At 40.5% G+C, this 21,582-nt stretch overlaps 1 protein-coding gene across 3 annotated transcripts; it reads right to left on the reverse strand.

Moving 5' to 3' along the window:
- Positions 1-3,329: 3,329 nt before the first annotated feature.
- Positions 3,330-20,334, reverse strand: LOC128530125 (sodium- and chloride-dependent creatine transporter 1-like). Of its 3 annotated transcripts, none has more exons than XM_053503857.1 (14): positions 20,083-20,334; positions 19,741-19,991; positions 18,143-18,274; positions 17,116-17,284; positions 14,895-15,027; positions 13,850-13,984; positions 9,631-9,734; positions 8,759-8,883; positions 7,744-7,856; positions 7,177-7,305; positions 6,929-7,031; positions 6,484-6,584; positions 5,821-5,991; positions 3,330-4,670 (listed from the first exon to the last, which is right to left on the reverse strand). In XM_053503857.1, exons 1-14 carry the CDS (start codon positions 20,142-20,144, stop codon positions 4,530-4,532), a joined length of 1,869 nt encoding a protein of 622 aa, XP_053359832.1. In that variant the 5' UTR covers positions 20,145-20,334; the 3' UTR covers positions 3,330-4,529. The 3 variants fall into 3 exon arrangements, with proteins under 3 accessions (XP_053359832.1, XP_053359831.1, XP_053359833.1); XM_053503856.1 differs by having other exon boundaries at positions 17,116-17,383; XM_053503858.1 differs by lacking the exons at positions 3,330-4,670; positions 6,484-6,584 and having other exon boundaries at positions 5,864-5,991; positions 17,116-17,383.
- Positions 20,335-21,582: the final 1,248 nt, after the last annotated feature.

Genomic DNA, 21,582 nt, shown 5'->3' on the forward strand with positions numbered 1-21,582 from the left:
ATTCATTTGAGCTAGAAACACTGAAGATCATCCTAGTACAGACTGTTACAATGTTACAGTTATTTAACATGCATGCTGTAGACCTGACTCTCTGTGTGTGTGTGGGGAGGGATGTACTGTATGTCTTCCAGCTTTTTGAATGTTATTAAGCCAGTGAAATGACCCTGTTGTTGCAGGCATTCTAAAAAGGCAAATTGAATTAAAAATAAAAATTTTATTTGTCACATACAGTCATACACAGTACGGTATGCAGTAAATTGCTTACACGACCACCCGTGACCTAAAAAAAAAAGTAAAACAAGAAATAATAACGAGAAATATAAAAATAGAAAAAAAGCAATAAATAAATAAGTATCTTAACTATAAGAAAATTGAACAAAATATACAAGTTTTCAAGATATAAGAAATATAAACCTATCTGTAAAGACGAAACAGGAATTTAAATGCAAATAATATGTGGAATAAATGAAGTGTGCAAATGTCCATTGTGTGTGCAAATGTGCTATGTCCATGATTGTCCGGATTGTCCTGTCCGGGGTGTGTGCACAGATAAATAATGTCCATGAGTGTCCATTTCTGTGCAGTGTTGCAAAAATGCGGAGATGATTAGTATTGTGTGTTAATCTGGTTTAGAGACCGTATCGCCTGTGGGAATAAGCTCCTCCTCAGTCTCTCTGTGTTGGCCTTTAGGGAGCGGAAGCGCTTTTCTGACCGCAACAGAAAGAACAGTCCATTGTTGGGATGGCTGAGGTCCTTCACGATTTTCCTGGCCTTGGTCCAGCACCGCTTGCTGTAGATCGAGTGCAGATCAGGGAGCTCGGTGCGGATGGTGCGCTCAGCTGAATGCAAGTTGTCCACTCTCTCTCTACTAGGCTTCTGTTGATGAAGTCCTCTCTTCTGCTTTGTGCTAAAGTCCACTATCAACTCTTTTGTCTTGCCGACGTTCAGGAAGAGATTGTTCCTCTGGCACCAGTTCTCCAGATTTCCACCAGGAGGCTGTCTCGTCGTTGTCAGAGATCAGGCTCACCACGACAGTGTTGTCAGCAAACTTAATGATGGTGGTGGAGTTTGTAGTGGCTATGCAGTCATAGGTGTACAATGAGTACAGCAGGGGGCTCAGAACACAACCCTGGGGGGCTCCAGTTCTGAGAGTGAGTGGGGCTGAGACATGTCCGCCCATCCTTACTACCTGTGGTCTGCCAGTTAAGAAGTTGGAGATCCACTGACACAGTGATGAGCTGAGTCCCAGGTGCTCCAGCTTGGTGATGAGTGTGGAGGAAATTATGGTATTAAGTGCAGAGCTGTAGTCGATAAAGAGCATTTTAACATAATTCCCTTTCCGAGTGTCCAGGGGCCTCATGTATCAACGCTGTGTATGCACAAAAACTTTGCTTACGCCAGTTTTCACGCTCACGGTCAGATTTACTAACAGTGAAATTAACGTGAGAATGTGCGTCCTTCCACGCCGACTTCATGTCTGGCGTACTGTACGTGTATTTCCTGTGTTTGTTTGTTTTATTTCCGTTGGCGACTCCTAGAGGCAATTATGTTAAATTGCACACTATAGTCTATGGCAATGGCAGTGTTGGCCTTATTAGAGGACATCGTCAATGGCCGAATCCGAAGGTAACGCGTTTTTAGGGATCACAGTGATTTTCTGGCCCACGATGATGACTGGCTTATTAGCGTTTCAGATTTCCAAGAGCTATCCTCTTGGAGCTCTGTGCTAAGATGGGTCCAAATTTGAAAAGAGAGACAGAAAGGAACCACGCATTACCTGTTCACTTACAGGTGCTGACAACGCTTGATTTCCTGGCAACTGGTTCTTTCCAAAGGGAACTGGCAGACCGCTCGGGGTTAAGCCAGTCGTCTTTGAGCCGTGCAATGACAGCTGTATGGGACGGGATCATCCGCATGTCTAGCAGGTATATAAGGTTTTCATACCATGCAGTTGACCAGCCAAACATTAAAGTGCAATTTGTAGCGAACGCCGGTTTTCCTAATGTAATCGGAGCAATCGACTGCCTGCACAATGCTATAAAGGCGCCATCCGAAAACGAATTTGTATACCTGTATCGGAAACATTTTCAATTAATAAAAGTGCAAATAATATGTGATGCTAAAATGCGCCTAACAAATATTGTGGCAAGGTGGCCTGGGACAACCCATGATTCATTCATCCTCACAAACAGCATGGTTGGGATGAGGCTCCAAGGTGGTAGGGTGCGCGATGGGTGGCTTCTTGGTGAGTGATGTATTTAAAGATATTATTCCAGCTAAGTTTTTATTTTATTTTGTTATTAATTCCGGAGGACAAACTTGCAAATAACTTGTTTATACTTGTTTATATCCGGTCTACCTCCGATAGGAGCACCTCCAATTCACATTCTGTAAAGTTTCTCTTCTTGCTTGCTTTTGCCATTGCTTTTTCGTTTGGTTTTGCCAAAGTGGAGTCATTTACATATTTATACGGGGGAGGAGGCAGGGAGGTGTTTTGCGCTCGTGCACGTGCGCTAAATTTCACGTTAATTCGGATGTACAGAGAATATGCTTGGGATTCCGCAGTGTTTCATACATCAGATTTTTTTACTGCGTAAAATTGTTTACTACGCACATTTACAGCTTTGTCCGTATGCAATGTTTTAGTATGAATTCAACGCAAGTCTTTGTACATGAGGCCCCAGGTGAGTGAGTGATGTGTGGAGGAGATGGGAGATTGCATCGTCTGTGCATTTTAGAAAGAAAAGTCTTTGCGCTTTAGAGTTTCTTGGTAACTTGATAAGCTGTGTTTTTCTTCTTAAAAAACAAATGTCTGTCTAAATTATAATAAGCAAATACTTAAGAGCCTTTGACTGAATGATTAGTGCAGTGATTAATATGATTCAGCTGGCAACAATTCTTTTAACCATATTGATGCAGTTAGAAGCTTCCTTTCTCTTCTCTGTCCCATTTTTGTAGAAAAGATGTTACTAGATGTTGTTTGTTTATTTATTGTGAAAGTACTGGTAGACTAGCAGAAGGACCAAATTACGGCATCAGGCAAAAAAAAAAAAAAAAAAAACTAAGGAGACCACACCTCCTTACAGATAACACTGGAATTGTTAAAAATTGTCCAACACATGACTAAAACCTGTAAGTATAGTACTGAAATGTTAACTGTGGAAATGTGGTCATAAAATGATCATGAATAAATGTAATTGGAAATGACTTAAACACTTAGTAAAGTTGCATCATAAAAATCAACAGCTATGTTTAATAGTGAAACTAAAACCATTTCCACACACACAATGTGGTTGAAACTAAACAGCTACATGTAAGGTCATGACACTATGCACTGATTGGGACAATTTGTTTACTAAAGGAATGTCTATATTCATCTGAAGCCTGTGTAATAAATTGTGCACCTTCTGTGTTTGCAGGTGCTAATAAGTTTATGGATGACATTGCCTGTATGATCATTTATCCCGGACTTCAAGTTTTATTCCACTCTATGATTGATTTCACAGTCTTTAATTACAAATACGTTAAGGCCCATACTGTACCTAACCACTTCATCTGACTTACTCATTGCTGTGGAATGCTGGAAAGGAACCTGGCCCAGATCAGTGTGCGGGAACATAGCCAATAGCTATGGATAGGATTGGCCTGGATGGGATTTTGTGTTTTAATATAAAAATGCTTTTCAGTATATATTAGCCCAGATTCTGATATTTTTGTTCCAGTTAATACCTCCTTAATCTATTTATCATACTGAGAAACATAGGAACAAGAATGGAAGGACAAAAAAGTTTACATACCCCTTTTAAAATCAGAAATGCAACCATATAAACCATGTCGGATCTTTAATCAAATATACCAGCAGAAACATGTCATAGAAGTTACATCTGGTCTCCGACTCAGACTACCAAAACCTTCATTTCTTTTCATTTTTTAATTTTTTTTTATTTGTTCCTATGTTGATTTGGATTTGTGCTTTCTCTGCTTGAAAGTGATATTTTGTTAATCTGTATCCCTCTTCTTTATTCTTACAGACTGGGATTTGATGCCCTTTATATTAACTACATGCCCAGCCCGAGCTGAAGAAAAGGAGCCCCATAGTATTACCTTCGAGTCTGTAAAAAAAGAAAAAAGGAACTCATTATTTAAACCCCACTGAATGAAAGCTTTAAGTCTACACTTTTAGACTTTAGTTGTGTCACTGTCCCAATACTTATGGAACTGACTGTGACTCGATTATTCTCATAAAATCAACTATTTTCTATTTTCTTCACTAACACACCCATCGAGCCAGAAGGAAAAGAAGACTGAGTGGAGCTGAGTGTGTTACCATGGAGTTAGTTTGTTGTTACAGCGCACAGTCAAAAAGCACAATGATGAAAGAGCTATTCATTAAAAATCAACTATGGTAAAAACAGTGAACCTTGTGACACAGTAACCTGACCAAAAACTTTAGCAATTCTGAACATAATTCTAACTTTCCCTAACAAGCATGTTTTTGGCTTTGGCGTATCCATTTCATTCTCCGACTTTTACAGGGCGGTGTCATTGACGTTGTCCATGCTGTCTGAGGTGTCTGAGGACTGTGGTGATGGGTTTCTGATGTTAGTGTTGGGTGCCATGCACTCCAAATGATGCCGCGCCCATATAGATTTGGTCAGATTTTCCCAGCGCTACAGATCAAGACAAAAACAAACAAAACACACACACAACTTAGAGGCCTGATTTATATATAGATTCTATTTCTAAATATTTATTTCTCCAGATATTTGTCACTGTAATCTGATTTAATCTAGAAAAAGGGCATGATTTAGTGAAGTATAAATGGCAGCACTATCATCGTGTGAAATCTGACCCTGACATTTTCTCAACTATGTTATTCCAGGTTCTGTTTCCCAAAACAGAAACAACCTAGTAGCCTAATTAACCATCAGAACCCTGTTCAGGCAGTTTCTAAGGATGCTGTCATGTTGTACCACATGTTCATGTATTCACTTTAAAGAGTGGCATCTTATTTTCTCTGACCTCTCTGAGCGAACAGTGGTAAAATTGTTAAAATAAAAGGAGACTGCTGCGTCACTTGGAAGTTTGTTTTGAGCAGGTACAGTATTTACCCAACATGCTTGCCAGTGCATCAGTCTGTGTGCCTGGCCTGGAAAATCATTCTGTTCTACCAGTGCAAACTGGTGTCAGCCCACTTTTCAGAAATAAAGATGCTGCTTTTGTGGTACGGTGTCAATAAAATACTGATAACCCAAATACCATAGATAGTCGGTGGTTCTGTGACACTCTGTGTATCATAAAATGTCCATTGTCCATGGCATTTATCTATCCACTCATTAATAATTTATACCGCCTATCCCAAGTAGGGTTGTGGCGGCCTGGAGTTTGTTTCAGAGAACTTAAGGCACAAGGCAAGGGACTCATGCAAAAGGTGCCAATGCTTCAGAGGATACAAGAAAATTTAGAATTTATGGAGGGAGCTGAAACTTGGAGTTGCCAAGCGACAGGCAAGAAATCCACACGAAACTTTTACCTCTGTGCTTGCCAACAAGGGTTTCTCCACCAAGTAAAGACATGTTTTGCTTGGCGATTAAATACTTATATTCTTAGAACATTTACAAAATACGGAAATGTGCTAAAATTCCTGCCTATGATAATCACAATTACAGTATAAATGCAACACATTAGGATGAGTCTGCTTAAGACTAAAACACTCCCTTAATTCCTTAATGAAATCTAAAAGTGTTCACTTGAATCTAGCATACTATGGGACTGTATATTAAGATGTAGACAGCAGGAGGATTTTTGCCTGGGCCATACCTCTTTGAAGGATCCTTTGGCCATGATGAGCTTGTAGATGACACTAATGGGGATGCAGAGCATAGAGGAGAGAGCCAGCAACCATCCGATCATCTCTCCCCACCAAGGGTACACATACACATTTTTGTAGGAAAGAGGCTTATAGTTCACCAGGTGGAACACGAATATTCCCTGAGATGTGTAAAGAGAGAGAGAGAATACAAACTTCAGTTAGTTTCATCACATGCATCTGTACTCTGTGTGTATGTGTGTGTGGGCTACAGTAGTAATAAATGAGAGATGTGACACTCTGGACACGAGCATGCTTTAATAATTGAACAAGATTGCATGATGGTGTTCTCTGTCCTTTACACACTTGATTAAACTCCTAAGCTAATCATCAAACTTGAGAGGAGCAGGTTCAGGTGTTGTTAAAGCAGTGTACTAACATGCTAAATGTTTTGGCTTTTGGTAACTGGATATGCCTGTGACTGGCCTAAACATATAGACTGTTCTCGGTTCAAATTCCAGCCTTGAATGAACTGCTGTGGAGCTCAATGAATGTTACAGTGTATAAAATGCACAAGATTATTGGAGAATTAGGGATAGGGGAAGAAAAACTACATCATTGGACTTTCTAGCTGTTATTGCTGTAGGTGAAGAAGCAGAAACAAAATCTCTCACCATGCAAACACATGGAGTAAGAAATGACAAGCACCACTTCATCCAAGGGAAAGGCCGATACCCGATCATGCGGGCAATGTCATCCATAAACTTATCAGCACCTGAACACACGGTTTACACACTTTAATACACAGGCTTCAGTTCTTAAAACAGTTCCAGGATCATTAGCAATCTCCATCAGCATTCCTCAAAAAGTGCAAAAACTTTTTCCAAAACTTTTTGTCCACAAATTTGAGGATTTTTGAACATGTTTAAATGGAATGTCTGCCATACAGTATAAGCCCCTAAAGCTGTACCTATAGAAATAACAACATATTTGATTTGAATGCTTTTTAGCCAGAGCTGCTGTCAGAGCTAATATTATAGAAAATGGTTAAGTAAAAAGAATCAATTAAGTGTCATACAGTGTAGCTGTTATAGTTTATGAGGTGTTAGTGAGGCTTACCATAAACCCAGGCGACAACCACACATTCCCAGAAAGCCTGCCACAACAGGGTCACTCCACTGGCTGAATAATAGTCAAAAAGCTGGAAGACGTACATCCCTCCCTACACACACACACACACACACACACACACACACACACACACACACAGAGGTTTACAGAATGCATATTAAAATCCTCCATCAATAATGTAGAAGATGTTCTACAGTGTTCAATACTAAAATATTTGCTTTAATTCACACACTCACCTGTGTAACCATGGAGAGTCCTATTAGAAAATTTACTGTGCAGCAGATCGCCACAGCGATTTCTCGCTTGTTAAACTTTGAAGGGAGCAGATCCAGCATGCCAGTTACAAAGCCTTCCACTCCGACAAACTGCACGAGGAGAAGCAACACATCAAATTACACACCGTTCAGACTGACTGCTGGTGCTAACCCTGGATCACCAAATCAAAACTTAATGCCACAAATACAAAACACAAAACAAAAGCATGTTTTTTCTGAACTGTCAGGTTAGACTGATCTTCACTCATTCTCTTTTGAGTGATTCAACACGCTTCCATATGATTGACCTACTTAATGATTAAGAAGGTATGGAAGAAGACTAAAATGAAGAGTGAACTTTTGTATCCTATAAAGACTGTATATGGTGAAATATGTGATATATGTGAAGCTGTACATTGAAATATTGAGGTGGTTCTTTATGATCAGAATTGGGACCCTTTACCCAGAATTGGGTCCTTTGAGCAGGATATGTGTAACGAAACACCATTTTCTTGTTAAATCCTCCCAATTTGACCTTGAACGACTCACCTGACTGTCTAGCCCCAGCATCAGCAGCATTAAGAAGAAGAGTGTGGCCCAGAGTGGTGACACAGGCATCATCGACACGGCTTTGGGGTACGCGATGAACGCCAGGCCCGGCCCTGCAATCAGGAAAACAGCATAAGACATGTTCGTCACAACAGGCCAGAGGTAGATGGCGACACACACCAGCACACTTACACAACACCAACTTCAAAAACAGAGAGCAGAATGGAGAGGGACTGAAAAGAAAATAGAGATGGATGTGCATCTTGATGAAAGTCTGGGTATGTAAAAGGATACTTCTTGTGTAATTGTCTAAGCAGTGTTCATATTAACATTTAGAGTGACTCATGACAGCAATTTACTATAGGTTTGTTTGGATTCAGTCAAAAGGACATCCATTCGAGTTAGCACCTGGGATATAAACAGTGATATTAACAGTGTTCTCTCGCTCGCTCTCTCTCTCTCTCTCTCTCTATACAAAAGTGTTGGACAGTGAAACTGAAACTGAGATAAAAGAGTGTCGAACAAGCATTAAAATGTTTAAAATTGTTCAAATGTCACATCTAATATAATATGATTTATTTTTTTTTGTCAATTGTTTGCTCCACACTCCAGGCCAGCAGGTCGCAGTTTTGCACCAGCCATTTACAAAATCAAAACACATTATGCGAGCAAACAGTTTCTATTAAAAGCTGCGGTATATTTTTTATGGTATTCTGAATTGACAACTGACACATCTATTCAGTTAATTGAATTAGTATTGCACAGCTCTAGTATCCTGTAGTCTTATAAATAAAATGCTGCAGCTAATACTTGTCCATGTTAATCACACATATTCTACAGATGAATCATTTACTGTAAGTGTGACAACAACAACAAAAATAGGAAGGAGCAAATACCTTTTTTACAGCACTGTATGTTTCACAGGGACGCTGCTGTAAACCTTTCCCTGAATTTCTTCATTAATTCAGCTTAATAAGCATGTGTTACAAATTACTAACACTTGCTGTAGTCCTACCTGACTCTGCCACTTTTGAGATGTCCACACCCTGCTCAGCAGCCATGAAGCCCAGAGTGGAGAAAACCACAAAGCCGGCGATGAAACTGGTGCCGCTGTTTATTAGGGCCAATACAAATGAATCCCTAAAAGTTACGGGAAAAGCAAAAGTCAGTCAGTGTCTGGGACAGACACCGGAGTCAAATCCTCTGAACTCAAAAACATTATTTTTGAAAATGGTTTACTAGTATTTTGTACCATTGTTTATGTTTCTGCTAGTAATTAGCGTGTGTTATCCAAGTTAATACTAGTCATTAAAAGTTGTCTGGAATGCCTTGTTGATGATATATCAAATATCAATGATATTTGTGACCCAGATACTGAAGTCCTATCTACTGTATGGCAAAAGTGAGATTAACTAGCAGTAAACTATCCAGCTGGCTAAGTTAGCTAATATTATAATATTAACCCATGGGTAAGCTGGTTTCCAGTCTTACCTGGTTCAATCTTGGCACATTTATGACGAAAGCAAATGGCTCGAGCTGTATTTAGAATTTTTTATCTTAACAATTATAGAAAAAAAAATTACAAAATATTGCTTTATCTATGCTAGTTATTTTTAAGGTTTAAAATGGTGGCAGGAATTGAAACAACAGTTCAATCTGCAGTAAGTAATCAAGTTATCAAGCTTTGCTAAAATCATATCTTTTTTTTTTAACCTTTATAATCTTTATGTGACAGTCCTTCAAGGTCGATAAAGCTTGTAACCCAAATTTTAATAATGGAAATCATAACTAGGCAACAAATAAGAAGAGATTGGGCGGCCACAGACACAACAAAATAGAAAGAGGGAAGAAAAAAAATGTAGTGTGCTAATAAAAGAGGAAATTTACCTGTAGCAGTTGCTGTTAAATTGGTTATAACTGCCAAGAGCAGTCAGGGCTCCAAGTCCGATGGCATAAGAAAAGAACACTTGAGTGCCGGCATCAATCCAGACCTGAAGGGGAGAGAAAAAGAGAGGGAGTGAGAATAAATAATGAAAATAAATGACAGAAATGGTAAATATCCCTCTAGACTTCTATCAGACCTGAAAGCTACAGTAAATGTGGTACAAATAATATACTTCATACTATATCATACTGTATGGAAGCAGTTTTAATTTTTAAGGGTATTTTCCTTTCAAGGCAATCAAATGCTTGACTAAAAGAGATAGTTTAAAGAAAAAAATTTCACACTTTCCCCCTCAAACTTTGTAAGTGAACCTGAATATTGCATTGCTTCCTAAAGTACGAGGTGAGTCGTGAGTATCAGTAACTGCGACAAAGGGGGTTTTCAAACACGATCTGAGAGTTTGGTTCAACGATTGCGCAAATGAATCACTTGTGATAAAGACTATGTTTGAGTAGTACCTTTGTATAATGGAAGAGGTACTTTATCAAAAAGTAGAGTAATTGATCCAACAATGTGCATTTTGAATGACCTATGTCAGTTAATAAAAAAGTTATGTGAACTTTTGCATTACTTTCGGTACAGCCCCCCTATGTCCACCATTATCTAGCTAGCATTAGCATCGTTTTATAAATCCATCTAAAGATCCTCTTATTAATCCTGTCAGGTTAGCTTATGTTATGTAGATCCTTAACTTATGTACAGTAATGATTATGAATATTTAGAAACCTTTAAAAATTCTCTTAGTAGAATCAAACATGGTATCTAGTTGGTCAGCATTAAAAGTCAAGACAATTAATATTAATAAAGATCCTCATTAAGTGTGTGATCCTGTCATGTTAGCTTGTTTTATCTGACTAGAATTATTAAAGAAGATTACGGATACCTAGAAACACCTAAAGATCCTTTTACCAGTCCTGTCAGGTTAGTACTGTTGTCTTTGTGGTTATAATTAGCAATGAGAGTTATTAGCATCTAACATTCCTTTTAGCAGGCCTGCCAGGCTAGCTCATGCTATCCAGCTGGCCAAGTTGAGCTGTGAATAATACGAACATTTATGAACTATTAAATAAATTGTCAGGGTTTCTAAGTGGATAGCTTTTTCAGTGAAGGTGTCATACACACTCGCTCCACGACCGGCATTAGGACCCGGAAGTAGTACGGTCGCAACACAGGAAGCATAAAAGGAGGCAAGATATCGCATCACATCGCTCAGTCATTGAGTTTTGCCCATGTTGGTCCAGATTTTCCGTCTGCCAAATCGTGAGTACTCATTTTCTTGGGTCTGTTTTCTGATTCGAGTGTGTGTTTATAGGACGCGGGGTTAAATTTGTGTTTTTCCCTTGCTCACCTTGTGTGAGAGTCCTTAGACAAAATCGTGTGGTTATCCACAGATTCAACTCCATCTCACCACCATCTCATCGCCACCCATCATCCTCGGACATCCCTGGTTGCTGCAGCACGACCCCCTCATATCCCGGACCCAGAATCAAATTCTCCAATGGGGGCGACCTGCTCCGAACTCTGCTTACCAGCCCCCGACACCAACGCTATTCTCCCCCCCCCCGCCTACCGGGACCTGGCTGAAGTGTTTTGCAAAAGACACGCCACCCACCTTCCGCCTCATCGCCCTTACGACCTGGTGATTGACCTTCAGCCAGGCTCTGTACCTCCCCGCAGCCATCTCTATTCTCTCTCCGCCACCGAGACGCAGGCGATAGAGGAGTACGTGTTGAACACCCTCCGCCAAGGTAGCATCAGGCCCTCCTCCTCGTTCTTTTTTGTGAAAAAGAAAGAGGGTGAAAATTCGCCCATGTGTCGACTATCGGGGGCTGAATAACATCACCATTAAGAATCGACATCCGCTGCCTCTTACCAACTCTGCCCTGGACGCCCTTTCAGGTGCCACCATTTTCACAAAGTTGGACCTTCGGAGCGCCTACAACTTGGTGCGCATCAGAGAGGGCGATGAGTGGAAGACGGCATTCATCACCCCCACTGGACACTACAAAGTCTGGTTATCCCCTTCGGCCTCTGCAATGCCCCCACCGCCTTTCAACATTTTATCAACGACATTCTCAGGGACATGCTAGGGTGGTGGGCAATTTGCATACCTTGACGACATCCTCATATACTCACGCACAGTGGAAGAACATATCCAGCACGTCAGAGCGGTATTAAAGAGATTGCGTGCCCATCAACTGTACTGTAAGTTGGAGAAGTGCGCTTTTCAGGTTCAGAAACTACATTCCAGTAGTTTCTTCTTCAGAAAATTTGACCCCACTCAGCAGCGATACGGAGTAGGGGACCGCGAACTGCTGGCCATAAAGTGGGCTTTGGAGGAATGGCGTCACTGGCTCCAGGGCGCCAGGGAGCCGTTCATAATCTGGACAGATCACCAGAACCTTATCTCCATACGCAATCTAAAACAACTTAACCCGAGGCAGGTGCGGTGGGCGTTATTCTTTGAACATTATAATTTTCATCTGTCATACCGCCCGGGGTCTAAAAACACCAAGGCCGACGCCCTCTCCCGGCAGCATGAGGAAGACATCACCTGGGCGGAATCCGCGCCTGTCCTCCCTCCATCAAGAATCATTGCACCTCTCCATTGGGACTTGAAAACAAGGGTCCGCCAGGTGCAGGCTACAGAAAACGAACCGGCAGGCGTGCCGCCTGGACGTCTCTACGTGAGGAGCGAAGTCATGCAGTGGGGCCACACCTCACCCCTCGCCGGCCATCCAGGCAGTCGACGCTCACTTCAATTTATCCAGCGCGCTTTCTGGTGGCCCTCCATGACCCGGGACGTCAAGGAGTTTATCCAGGCATGCCCATTGTGCGCCAGGGCAAAGGATACCAACCAGCCGACTCCGGGGGAACTCCAACCTCTTTCCGTCCCTTGTCGGCCCTAGTCGCACATTGCTGTCGATTTCATCACGGGCCTGCCGGACTCAGAAGGGAAAAACACCATCATGACCATCATTGACCGTTTCCCCAAAGCCATGCACCTGGTGGCCCTCACCGGTCTTCCATCAGCCAAAAACACTGCGGAGCTGATATTAGAGCACGTAGTCCGTCTGCATGGGTTCTCCAAAGACATCGTCTCGGACAGAGGGCCCCAATTCACTGCCCGATTCTGAAGGGCCTTCTGCCGTCTGATCCAGGCCACCTGTAGTTTATCTTCTAGGTCCCATCCCCAGACCAATGGTCAGACGGAGTGGGCCAACCAACAACTAGAGCGCTATCTGAGATGCTTCGTCGCTGATCGCCAGCGCTCCTGGGCTCGCTACCTCTTATGGGCTGAGTTATCACACAACCTTTATATCAACTCCGCCACCAATCTCAGTCCGTTCGAGGTATGCCACAGTTTCCAGCCTCTGATGTTCGAACACCAAGAACCGGAGGTTGACATATGGCCCAACAGTTGGTCCGCAGGTGTCGGCAGCTCTGGGGCCAATCCAATCAGGTTATACGTCAAGCTAACATCCGGTTGTACAATACATCCAATACTTAGTCATGGGAAAGTTACGGCCCCGAGAACTGATCTTGGATTCCGGCCCGGTTTATTCTCGACCCCGAGCTCATCAGGGACTACCGTCGTCGGGTATTCTTCACCCCAGGGCCGTCAGGAGCCGGCCCTGGACAGGGGGGTACTGTCATACACACTCGCTCCGCGCCCGGCATTAGGACCCGGAAGTAGGACGGTCGCGACACAGGAAGCATAAAAAGAGGCAAGATATCGCATCACATCGCTCAGTCATTGAGTTTCGCCCATCTTGGTCTAGATTGTCCGTCTGCCAAATCGTGAGTACATATTTTCTTGGGTCTGTTTTCTGATTCGAGTGTGTGTTTATAGGACGCGGGTTAAATTTGTGTTTTTCCCTTGCTCACCTTGTGTGAGAGTCCTTAGACAAAATCGCGTGGTTATCCTGCCTACTCGCTTACTTCTGCGTTTGGATTTACCATCCACGCTACAAAGGGCTAACTGCTAAGTGCTAAGTCTTCCGATCATCCCAGTTAGTTTGTGACAGAAGGTGAACATATAAAACTTTTTTGTCAGGTTACCAGTAACTACATTTGGGCTAACTAAACAACTGTATGAGATTAGATGAATTAGTAACATTTTAGACCACTTTTTTATAGACCCATCCCTTCAGTGCTTACCTGTGCATCTTGAATCTTTGACCATTCAGGCTTGAGATAGTATATGATACCATCATAAGCCCCAGGAAGGGTCACACCTCTCACCATGAGAATGAACAGGATAATGTAGGGGAATATGGCAGTGACATACACAATCTGCAGCAGACATAAGTGATAATCATGAATATTATAAACAGGGCATCAGCTAAATAATTATTACCTTTTTATTCAACTACATGAAACACTTTTGAGAATGTTTTTGAAAGTTTCTAATCTTTAATTTTTTCTTCCTGCGAAAGCCAAAATGAATATTTGGCATTCCTTTATACATAGTAATTCAGATATCTGATATTGAGAAAAGTTTTGCTAGCAATGTATTCAATAAGTAATGTTTCCAACTTAGCGATGTTGAAGCTAGATATAGACTCCTTTAATGACTTGATTATTTAAAAGTTTTAAATCTATCCAGACAGTTAATAAACCACAGTGCAAAATGATGACATCTTCAGGTGACTTTTAGTGACTTTCTGACCATGCAAGACCTGGGAGCTGCTTTTAATTAGCTTGCCACAGTTTCCACGTGATGGCTCAGCCTTTACCTGGAATCATACGATAGCTGGGATCAGCTGCTTTGCTAAGCCTCTAACAATGTGGGTTTCGCAAGGGGCAGAACTGTGCAAAAATACTCATCACTGTTCAGAACTGGCAGATCTGCAGATTGCTACCCATGGACTTCTGAACAGGCAAAAGCACGGTCACCCAGATGCATGCAGCATGTCTATTTAAGGGCCCTGATACCTGCGTACTTCATGCAATCATTAGGTTGCACCAGTAAAGTTATCAGAGCCAAACACAAAGCATAGCAACAATGTGGGCAGCAAGTTAAAAATTAAAAACAAAGGCAAAAACAAATGCTGGTGTCTTAAAAAAGAGAGAGAGAGCGGCACACCAGCAGTCAGGCGTGCACTCTCAGTTAAAGTTAAATCACTCATAAATCCTTGGTAAGGGTGGACTCTTCCTGAGAGGATAGAGAAGAGTTTATAACAATTGTTACAGAGGTCCGTACCTTTCCTGTTAACTTTACTCCCTTCCATATGCAGAAGTAAACCATTATCCAGACTGCCATCAGACACAAAGTCACCTCCCAGTTGATCTGTCCTGGACTGTCCAGGCCATCAGTAAGCTGTAGCACCTTATTCCTGCAAAATGGAAGACAGCAGACAACAGTGCCCAATTCATACTCACACATCAAAAATTAGGGAAAATATTTTATAAATCAGCTCCAAAACACACATTTTAAACAGATGTATTCAAGCTCTTTCCTGTGACATAACAGGGAACTTAACAGGACTTTAATATATTTTATATGTACTGTATCTTTCACTTGAAATTAAAGGTAACTCCAGGCTCCAGGTTCAATTTCTGCCTTAAGTCTGTGTGCATGGAGTTTGCATGTTCTCCTCGTGCTTGGTGGGTTTTCTCTGGGTGTTCTCGTTTCCTCCCACAGTCTAAAAATATGCAGGTTAGGCTAATTGGCATTCCCAAATTGCCCATGGTGTGTGTGCCCTGTGATGGATTGGCCCCCTGTTCAGGGTTTATCCTGCCTTGTAATCCCGTCTCCTGATATAGACTCCAGCCCCCCTGGGACCCTGTATAGTGGATAAAGCGGTATAGACGATGAGCAAGTGACTGAGTAAATAAGTAGAGCACTTCAAAGTTACTATGTACATCTTTCTAAATAAAATATTAGAAGTAGAAGATCTAAGGATTACAAACTGTGTACACTTCATCATTTCTCCACAAGAAACTCTTTTTTTCTGACTATAACACATGCTTCATCAAGCCTCTTGCACCTTTTTCAATTTTATTTCACAGGTGGCTTGAATTCATTATGGAGTTTTATGTTTGTACATGTTGATTTTATTTGTATAGCCCTTTTAACAAATAATGTCACAATGTGGCTATTTAGAAATGTTCTTTTAAGATTTATTTGCAATATTTATATAATTTTTTTTCCATATTTAAAATAACTTCAAGATATTCCAATTTATTGTCGATCTATTTGAATATAAGAAAGGTTTATTTTTTGTACATTTATCAGATATCTTTATGGTTCACACATTTGAGGACCTGAAAACAGCCTTTAAAATTTTCTGCCCATATGCATGTCTGTCCAGCCAGATTTTGTCACAGCATCACACAAAACTTGCTAGACAGAATTTAATGAAACTTTGCCAGAGCCTGAAATTCAACTTGCGCTGTTAATGAAATCAGAATGTCGAGTAGAAGTGCAGTTATAAGGACTTAGGTGCCAGATTATGTCACAGCATCTGACAAGTTTTTTTTTTTTATTTAACATTCATTCTCTTGAAGTGTGCGTGTCTGCAAGCTTCACTTAACAGAGGCAATCAATGCGATAGTTTCCTGTGTATAGATAGAGTATGCAGAAGACACAAAAATGATGGTAATGTACCTAAAGCCGACAAAATCCTTAAGAAACATAAACAAAGTGCAACACATCATGGCGTACTCCAAAATGAAAGACTATGAAAGCTAAACATTTAAAGATGAATTGACAGATCATTGTATGTATGTTTATTGTTCCTGCTGAAAGTTTAAAACCAGTTTGTCTAATATGTTCCAATTATAATTAGATTTGCGTTAATAAAAATCAGTATTGTAAAGCACCACTATGAGATAAAACATGGGTCGTTAGAGCAAACATATCCGCAGCAGTCCCAGGTGAGGGCTAAAATCCCTAAACTAAGAGCTTAGTCTTATACAAGATTCAAAAAACTTTATTATTCCCAGAAGGAAATTGCTTATTCTTGGTTACAGTTGCTAACGGTTGTTATCTAAAGTAATAAATAATGCGCTAAATTGCATATAATTACTCAAAAATATCTATTACAACATCATTTTATCAAGCATTTTAATGGCTGGATAGAACTTAATGAAACTTTTGCAGTACTTAGATATCTGCCTGACATTTCACCATGGATTTTCTCAGAAGAACAAACCAAGCAACTGTAAAGTGTTCTATATTTAATCTCTTATTTTTTTCTCTAAAATGTAGCACAGTAAAGGGGACAAACTTATAACCTTGACTAATAGGGAAATCAGGTTCCATATAAAGAAAGAGGGACAAAGCAAAAAACATGAGCATCCTTACATGTACTGTACTGTGAAACATGATTTGAGGGAGACTCTCCGAACATTTACATAAAGCAGTCTCCTTTGGTGCAGTCTTACCCTGATGTAAAATACAAACTGAATAATAAACTTACTCCCAGAACTCAATGATAGGAGATGTGGCGTTCTCTAACTCCTCACAGGTCTTGTTCATGAAGGTATAGTTGGTGCTGAGGGTGCTGTTCTTGCAGGCGTCATGGCGGAAGGTCTCGATGCAGTTCTCTGTGTTCCAGTAGTTTGTGCAGGTGGACCAGGGCAGTGTGGCTGTTAAGGATTTGATGAGGTAATATAAACCCCAAGCCAGGACCATGATGTAGTATGTGTTGCAGAAGAACACTATAACCATGGAAGCATATCCGAGTCCTGAGACACACAGTATAAAAATGTAGCCGGTTCACTATCAGGTACTGACAGACTGCTTGTTTCTCAACATTTACAGTACAATACAGCCTGATAGAAAAAAGCAGTCACAGCTAAACTGACACTCATTTCTGTGTTAGATGAAGTTAATATTATGACTGGATAATACAGCAAAAACATTACATGGCATCTGTCTTTGTTCTAATAAAGGAGGCGGGGCCTGTGTTTTTGGTGTAATATCATCTTTTAAGAGCTGATGAGAGAGCCATGGCATGTGTTTAATTATAATTGAGGTGTTGTGGCATACATTTTTCAAATCTAAAAATGTGGCGTTACTGTCGCCCAGCTGCTTTGGATCCTAATAATCAAGCAAGAAGTAAATATGAAATTAAAAGATAAAACTAAGTAAAAGTAACTGAGCTCAGGGCCCATATTTTCGAAGCGTCTCAGAATCACTCGTAGGAATCAGACTCCAAACATCTTTAAATCATGTTGTTTTTGTGCAAGTTTATTATTTACTCACTTTGTTTATTATTTAATAACTCCAATAAATTATTTAAGTAAAATGAAAGCAACAGAAAATGTTTATACTTAAAATACTTGTAGTTTTAAATTATTGCTGATTTATTGTATCACTCACTAAATGTAGGCGACTATTAAAACCCTTCTATACTGTATTATCTGTCTTAACCTTTTTTTAGATTGTTTGGATTTTTAATAAGATCTGTACTTTCAGGAAATGAAATAGTTCTACATTCATACCTTTGAAGAGTGGAGCAATGTTCCACACAGTGATGCTTCCAGCCTTCATGAACTGGCCCAGAGCAATTTCCAGGAAGAAGACAGGAATTCCACCGAGGAATATAAACAAAATGTATGGAATGAAAAAGACTCCTGGGCAAGAAAGAGAATGAAAATACAGAAATAGAAAGATTGGAATAAGTTCAATTGATAGACTAGTGATAAAACACAGTATGCCCCTGCATTCATAAATCCCGACTGGTCAAAATTATTATTATTATTATTTGTATTTTTTTTTTTTTTTATATTTTCATTTCTATTTTTCAGGTACTTGACAGATGTGACACAAAATCTAAGATTTTGAATGAATTAAAAAAAGATTATTTTTTTGTTAAAAAAAAAATTAAACATTGCGGAATCACTGGTTGTTGCTGTTATTGGAAAATAACTCTACAGTGGTAGCAATGCTGAGCCGCATCACACCAACCGGTTGCTGATATTTTTCCTGAATTTTCAGCATGAATTTTCAGCGCCAGAGGAGGCGCTGTTATCACCTTGTTTTAGCCAAGTTTCCAGGAGCAAAATAAAATCCAAATCGCGGGTGGAAATCAGATCGTTCAAAATAAAAGTCTTATTTGTGTGTGATCGATTGTTGAACCAGGCAGTACAGACCGCCTTACAGCTCTGCTTAGGGGCTCGACTAAGAGATTTCCCTGTACACAGCCCTGTTCTTCACCGGCCGGCGACATGGAAGCGAACACCCGTCATCTGGGATAGCCGTTCTGAGCCACCGATAGCTGTACGTCTGAGAGCAATGCAAGTCAAAATTCCCACATTCAGTAGATACTCCATTTAAAGCAAAGCCCAGATTATCCACACAGGAGGCCAGGTGGGCTTTGATGAGGATATGTCCTCTCTTTCCACGTCTCTTGCACCTCTTGTTGCGACGCAACAGATAAATAGGATGCCATAGATGGGCAGATACAGACACTAGAAAAGTCTTTGAATGTCCACTGTTAGTACAGTCAGGCAAGTTGTTAGTAGCCCGTATCTTTAACAGCGTGAGGCGATCGTATACAGTACCAGTAGAGATGACACCTCATAACTGACAATTAAAATAAACAAAGCAGTTAATAAAAAACACCACAAAGTAGGGCGGCAGACCATACACAGCAGCGCCATCTTGGAAGAACAAAAAGTTGACTCCATCCATTTGGATCCATCCCTTTTTGAGGTCTTCCATCAATGACAACCAGAGGCACTGGCCATAACAGCAGGTGGCTTCCATAGCAAGCTAGATGAACCTGCCACTTTTAAGTCCTAACTCCACCCTTGCACACCTGTACCTGGATAGCTACTTAACATCTCAGCTTTAAAAGTACGCAAAGAGATTTTGGAGTATCTCGCTTGTGTGACTTGTGTTTCCTTTTTGTGTTTTATTCTGTGTGTAATATTCGATATCGAGCTTGCTCATTCCTTGGATTGATCTCTTGTCTCTGCACTTTGCAATCATTTCTTGGGCTGATTTTTGTGTATGACCTCATCTGTTTAACAGAGTCAATTTTGGCTAATGTTTGGGGAATAGATTTTATTATTATCACTATTGTTTTTAAACTCACCTCCACCATTTTTGTAGCAGAGGTAAGGGAAACGCCACACATTCCCCAGACCAACCGCAAAGCCCACACAGGACATGATGAAGTCCATATGCCTGGTCCATGTCTCTCTCTCTGTCTTCCCCTCTCCGTTTGTGCTCATCAGATCACCGTTGTTGGCCTGGTGGTTCCCATTGGGATTAAAATTGCATTTCTTCTCAGCCACTATGCAGTCCGTAGCCAAGCAGTCTGTGCTGAGTATTCTCTGGTCCATTCTAAAAAACACACACATACACACACATTGACACACAGTCCTAGCCAGTCACAAAAAAAATTCTGGAAAAATAAAATCAATATTGTCAATACCTCAGGGGTGTGAAATCTCCTGAATCCTTCCTTTGAATGTAAATGTAAATACTACACCACATTAAAAGCGCACCATTAAAAACAATCCACAAAACACTTGAAGGTGAGTCTAAAAAAATCACTTTGGTATATATCTCTCGTGCCCTCACCAACCGGTCAGTGTGATGAAATAAAATTATATTGACCAATTTACGTGGATAGAGTTGCCAACATTATCGTAACTTCTGCGATCCTCTTTTTCTGAAAAGATAACGGGTGTACCCGTGCTGTGTGCTTGCTGCTCCTCAGTCTGGCTCTTTAGCTCTAATTTATGTCTTATTTGATGGTTTGGTTTGATGTCATAGCGCGCATCACAATTAGTACACCCCTTTTATATCTTCCACACACGATGATCCAATAATCGCTATAGAAGGCCAACATTTCAAAACACATAAAATGTGGGGAATGATAAAAAAAGAGGGGAGGGGGTATAAAAACAGGAAAATATGCCAGTGTACCAGAAAATTATAAACTTATAGAATGCTTGTCCTTTGCATGTCTGTAAAATGACAGGCTAGTATACTTACCGGTAAGAAAGATTTGATGGCAGCTTATCAAGTTGGATTCAGAAAATGGAGAAACACCATGAATTCAGTAATATTTCTAGAGCATAAAATAAGAAAAAAATCTAATAATGACACAGTGGTTGCAGTATTTTTTGTTGAGGAAAAGGTCTACAATATGCTGTGGAAAAAGGAGCTGCTCCTAAAAATGCACATGATGGCAATTGGAAAACATTTTGATTGGGTTAAGGAATTTTGGGACTTTTTGAACTATTTAGGTGAACATAGGTTCAGAAGTACCAAACCAGTGTAAGGTAGAAAATTTGACTCCCCACAGGAACATGTTAAATCCAACTCTTTTCTTTATTCGGATAAATTATATTTTTGGGAACATTTTAGCAGATATGAGGCTTTTTGCCAATGATGGAGCTTTATGGAAACATGAAAGGTTTAGCTTTTCAGCAAAAAAGTCATGTAATTTCATGGAAAGTCATGCAAGGAAAAAGTCCCTAAGATGGCAATTGAAAGAAACTTTGAGAGGAACCGGACTCAACAGGGAACACATTCTCATTTGGGTAAAACAAACAGCAGAAATTGATCTGCGTTTATACTGTGTGTTAGGGGGCAGGCAGTTCAGCATAACAGTTGATGTCAATTGATGTTAATATGGAGTTCATGTAGTTATTAGAGGCTCAGGTAGATTTGTAGGAAATTCCAATCCTGAACTGTCAATGTTGACAGCTGTTCCAGAGAAATGGCTGTCAACATCAGTCGAGGCCTGAACCGTCTTCATGGTACAGTAAAATCGTCCCCAGATGCCAGACACATCCCAAAGACACGGGGAATTCATGTGACAAGATTTCCAACCCGAAGCGGGCACCAGGATGAGTCAGACAGGTCTGGAGTGCAGAGGGAGTTTGAAGTACTGGCAGCTCAGGAATTCAATTCAATTCAATTC

Source organism: Clarias gariepinus, chromosome 9 (genome assembly GCF_024256425.1).
Source record: "Clarias gariepinus isolate MV-2021 ecotype Netherlands chromosome 9, CGAR_prim_01v2, whole genome shotgun sequence".
In the NCBI taxonomy this organism is placed as follows: Eukaryota; Metazoa; Chordata; class Actinopteri; order Siluriformes; family Clariidae; genus Clarias; species Clarias gariepinus.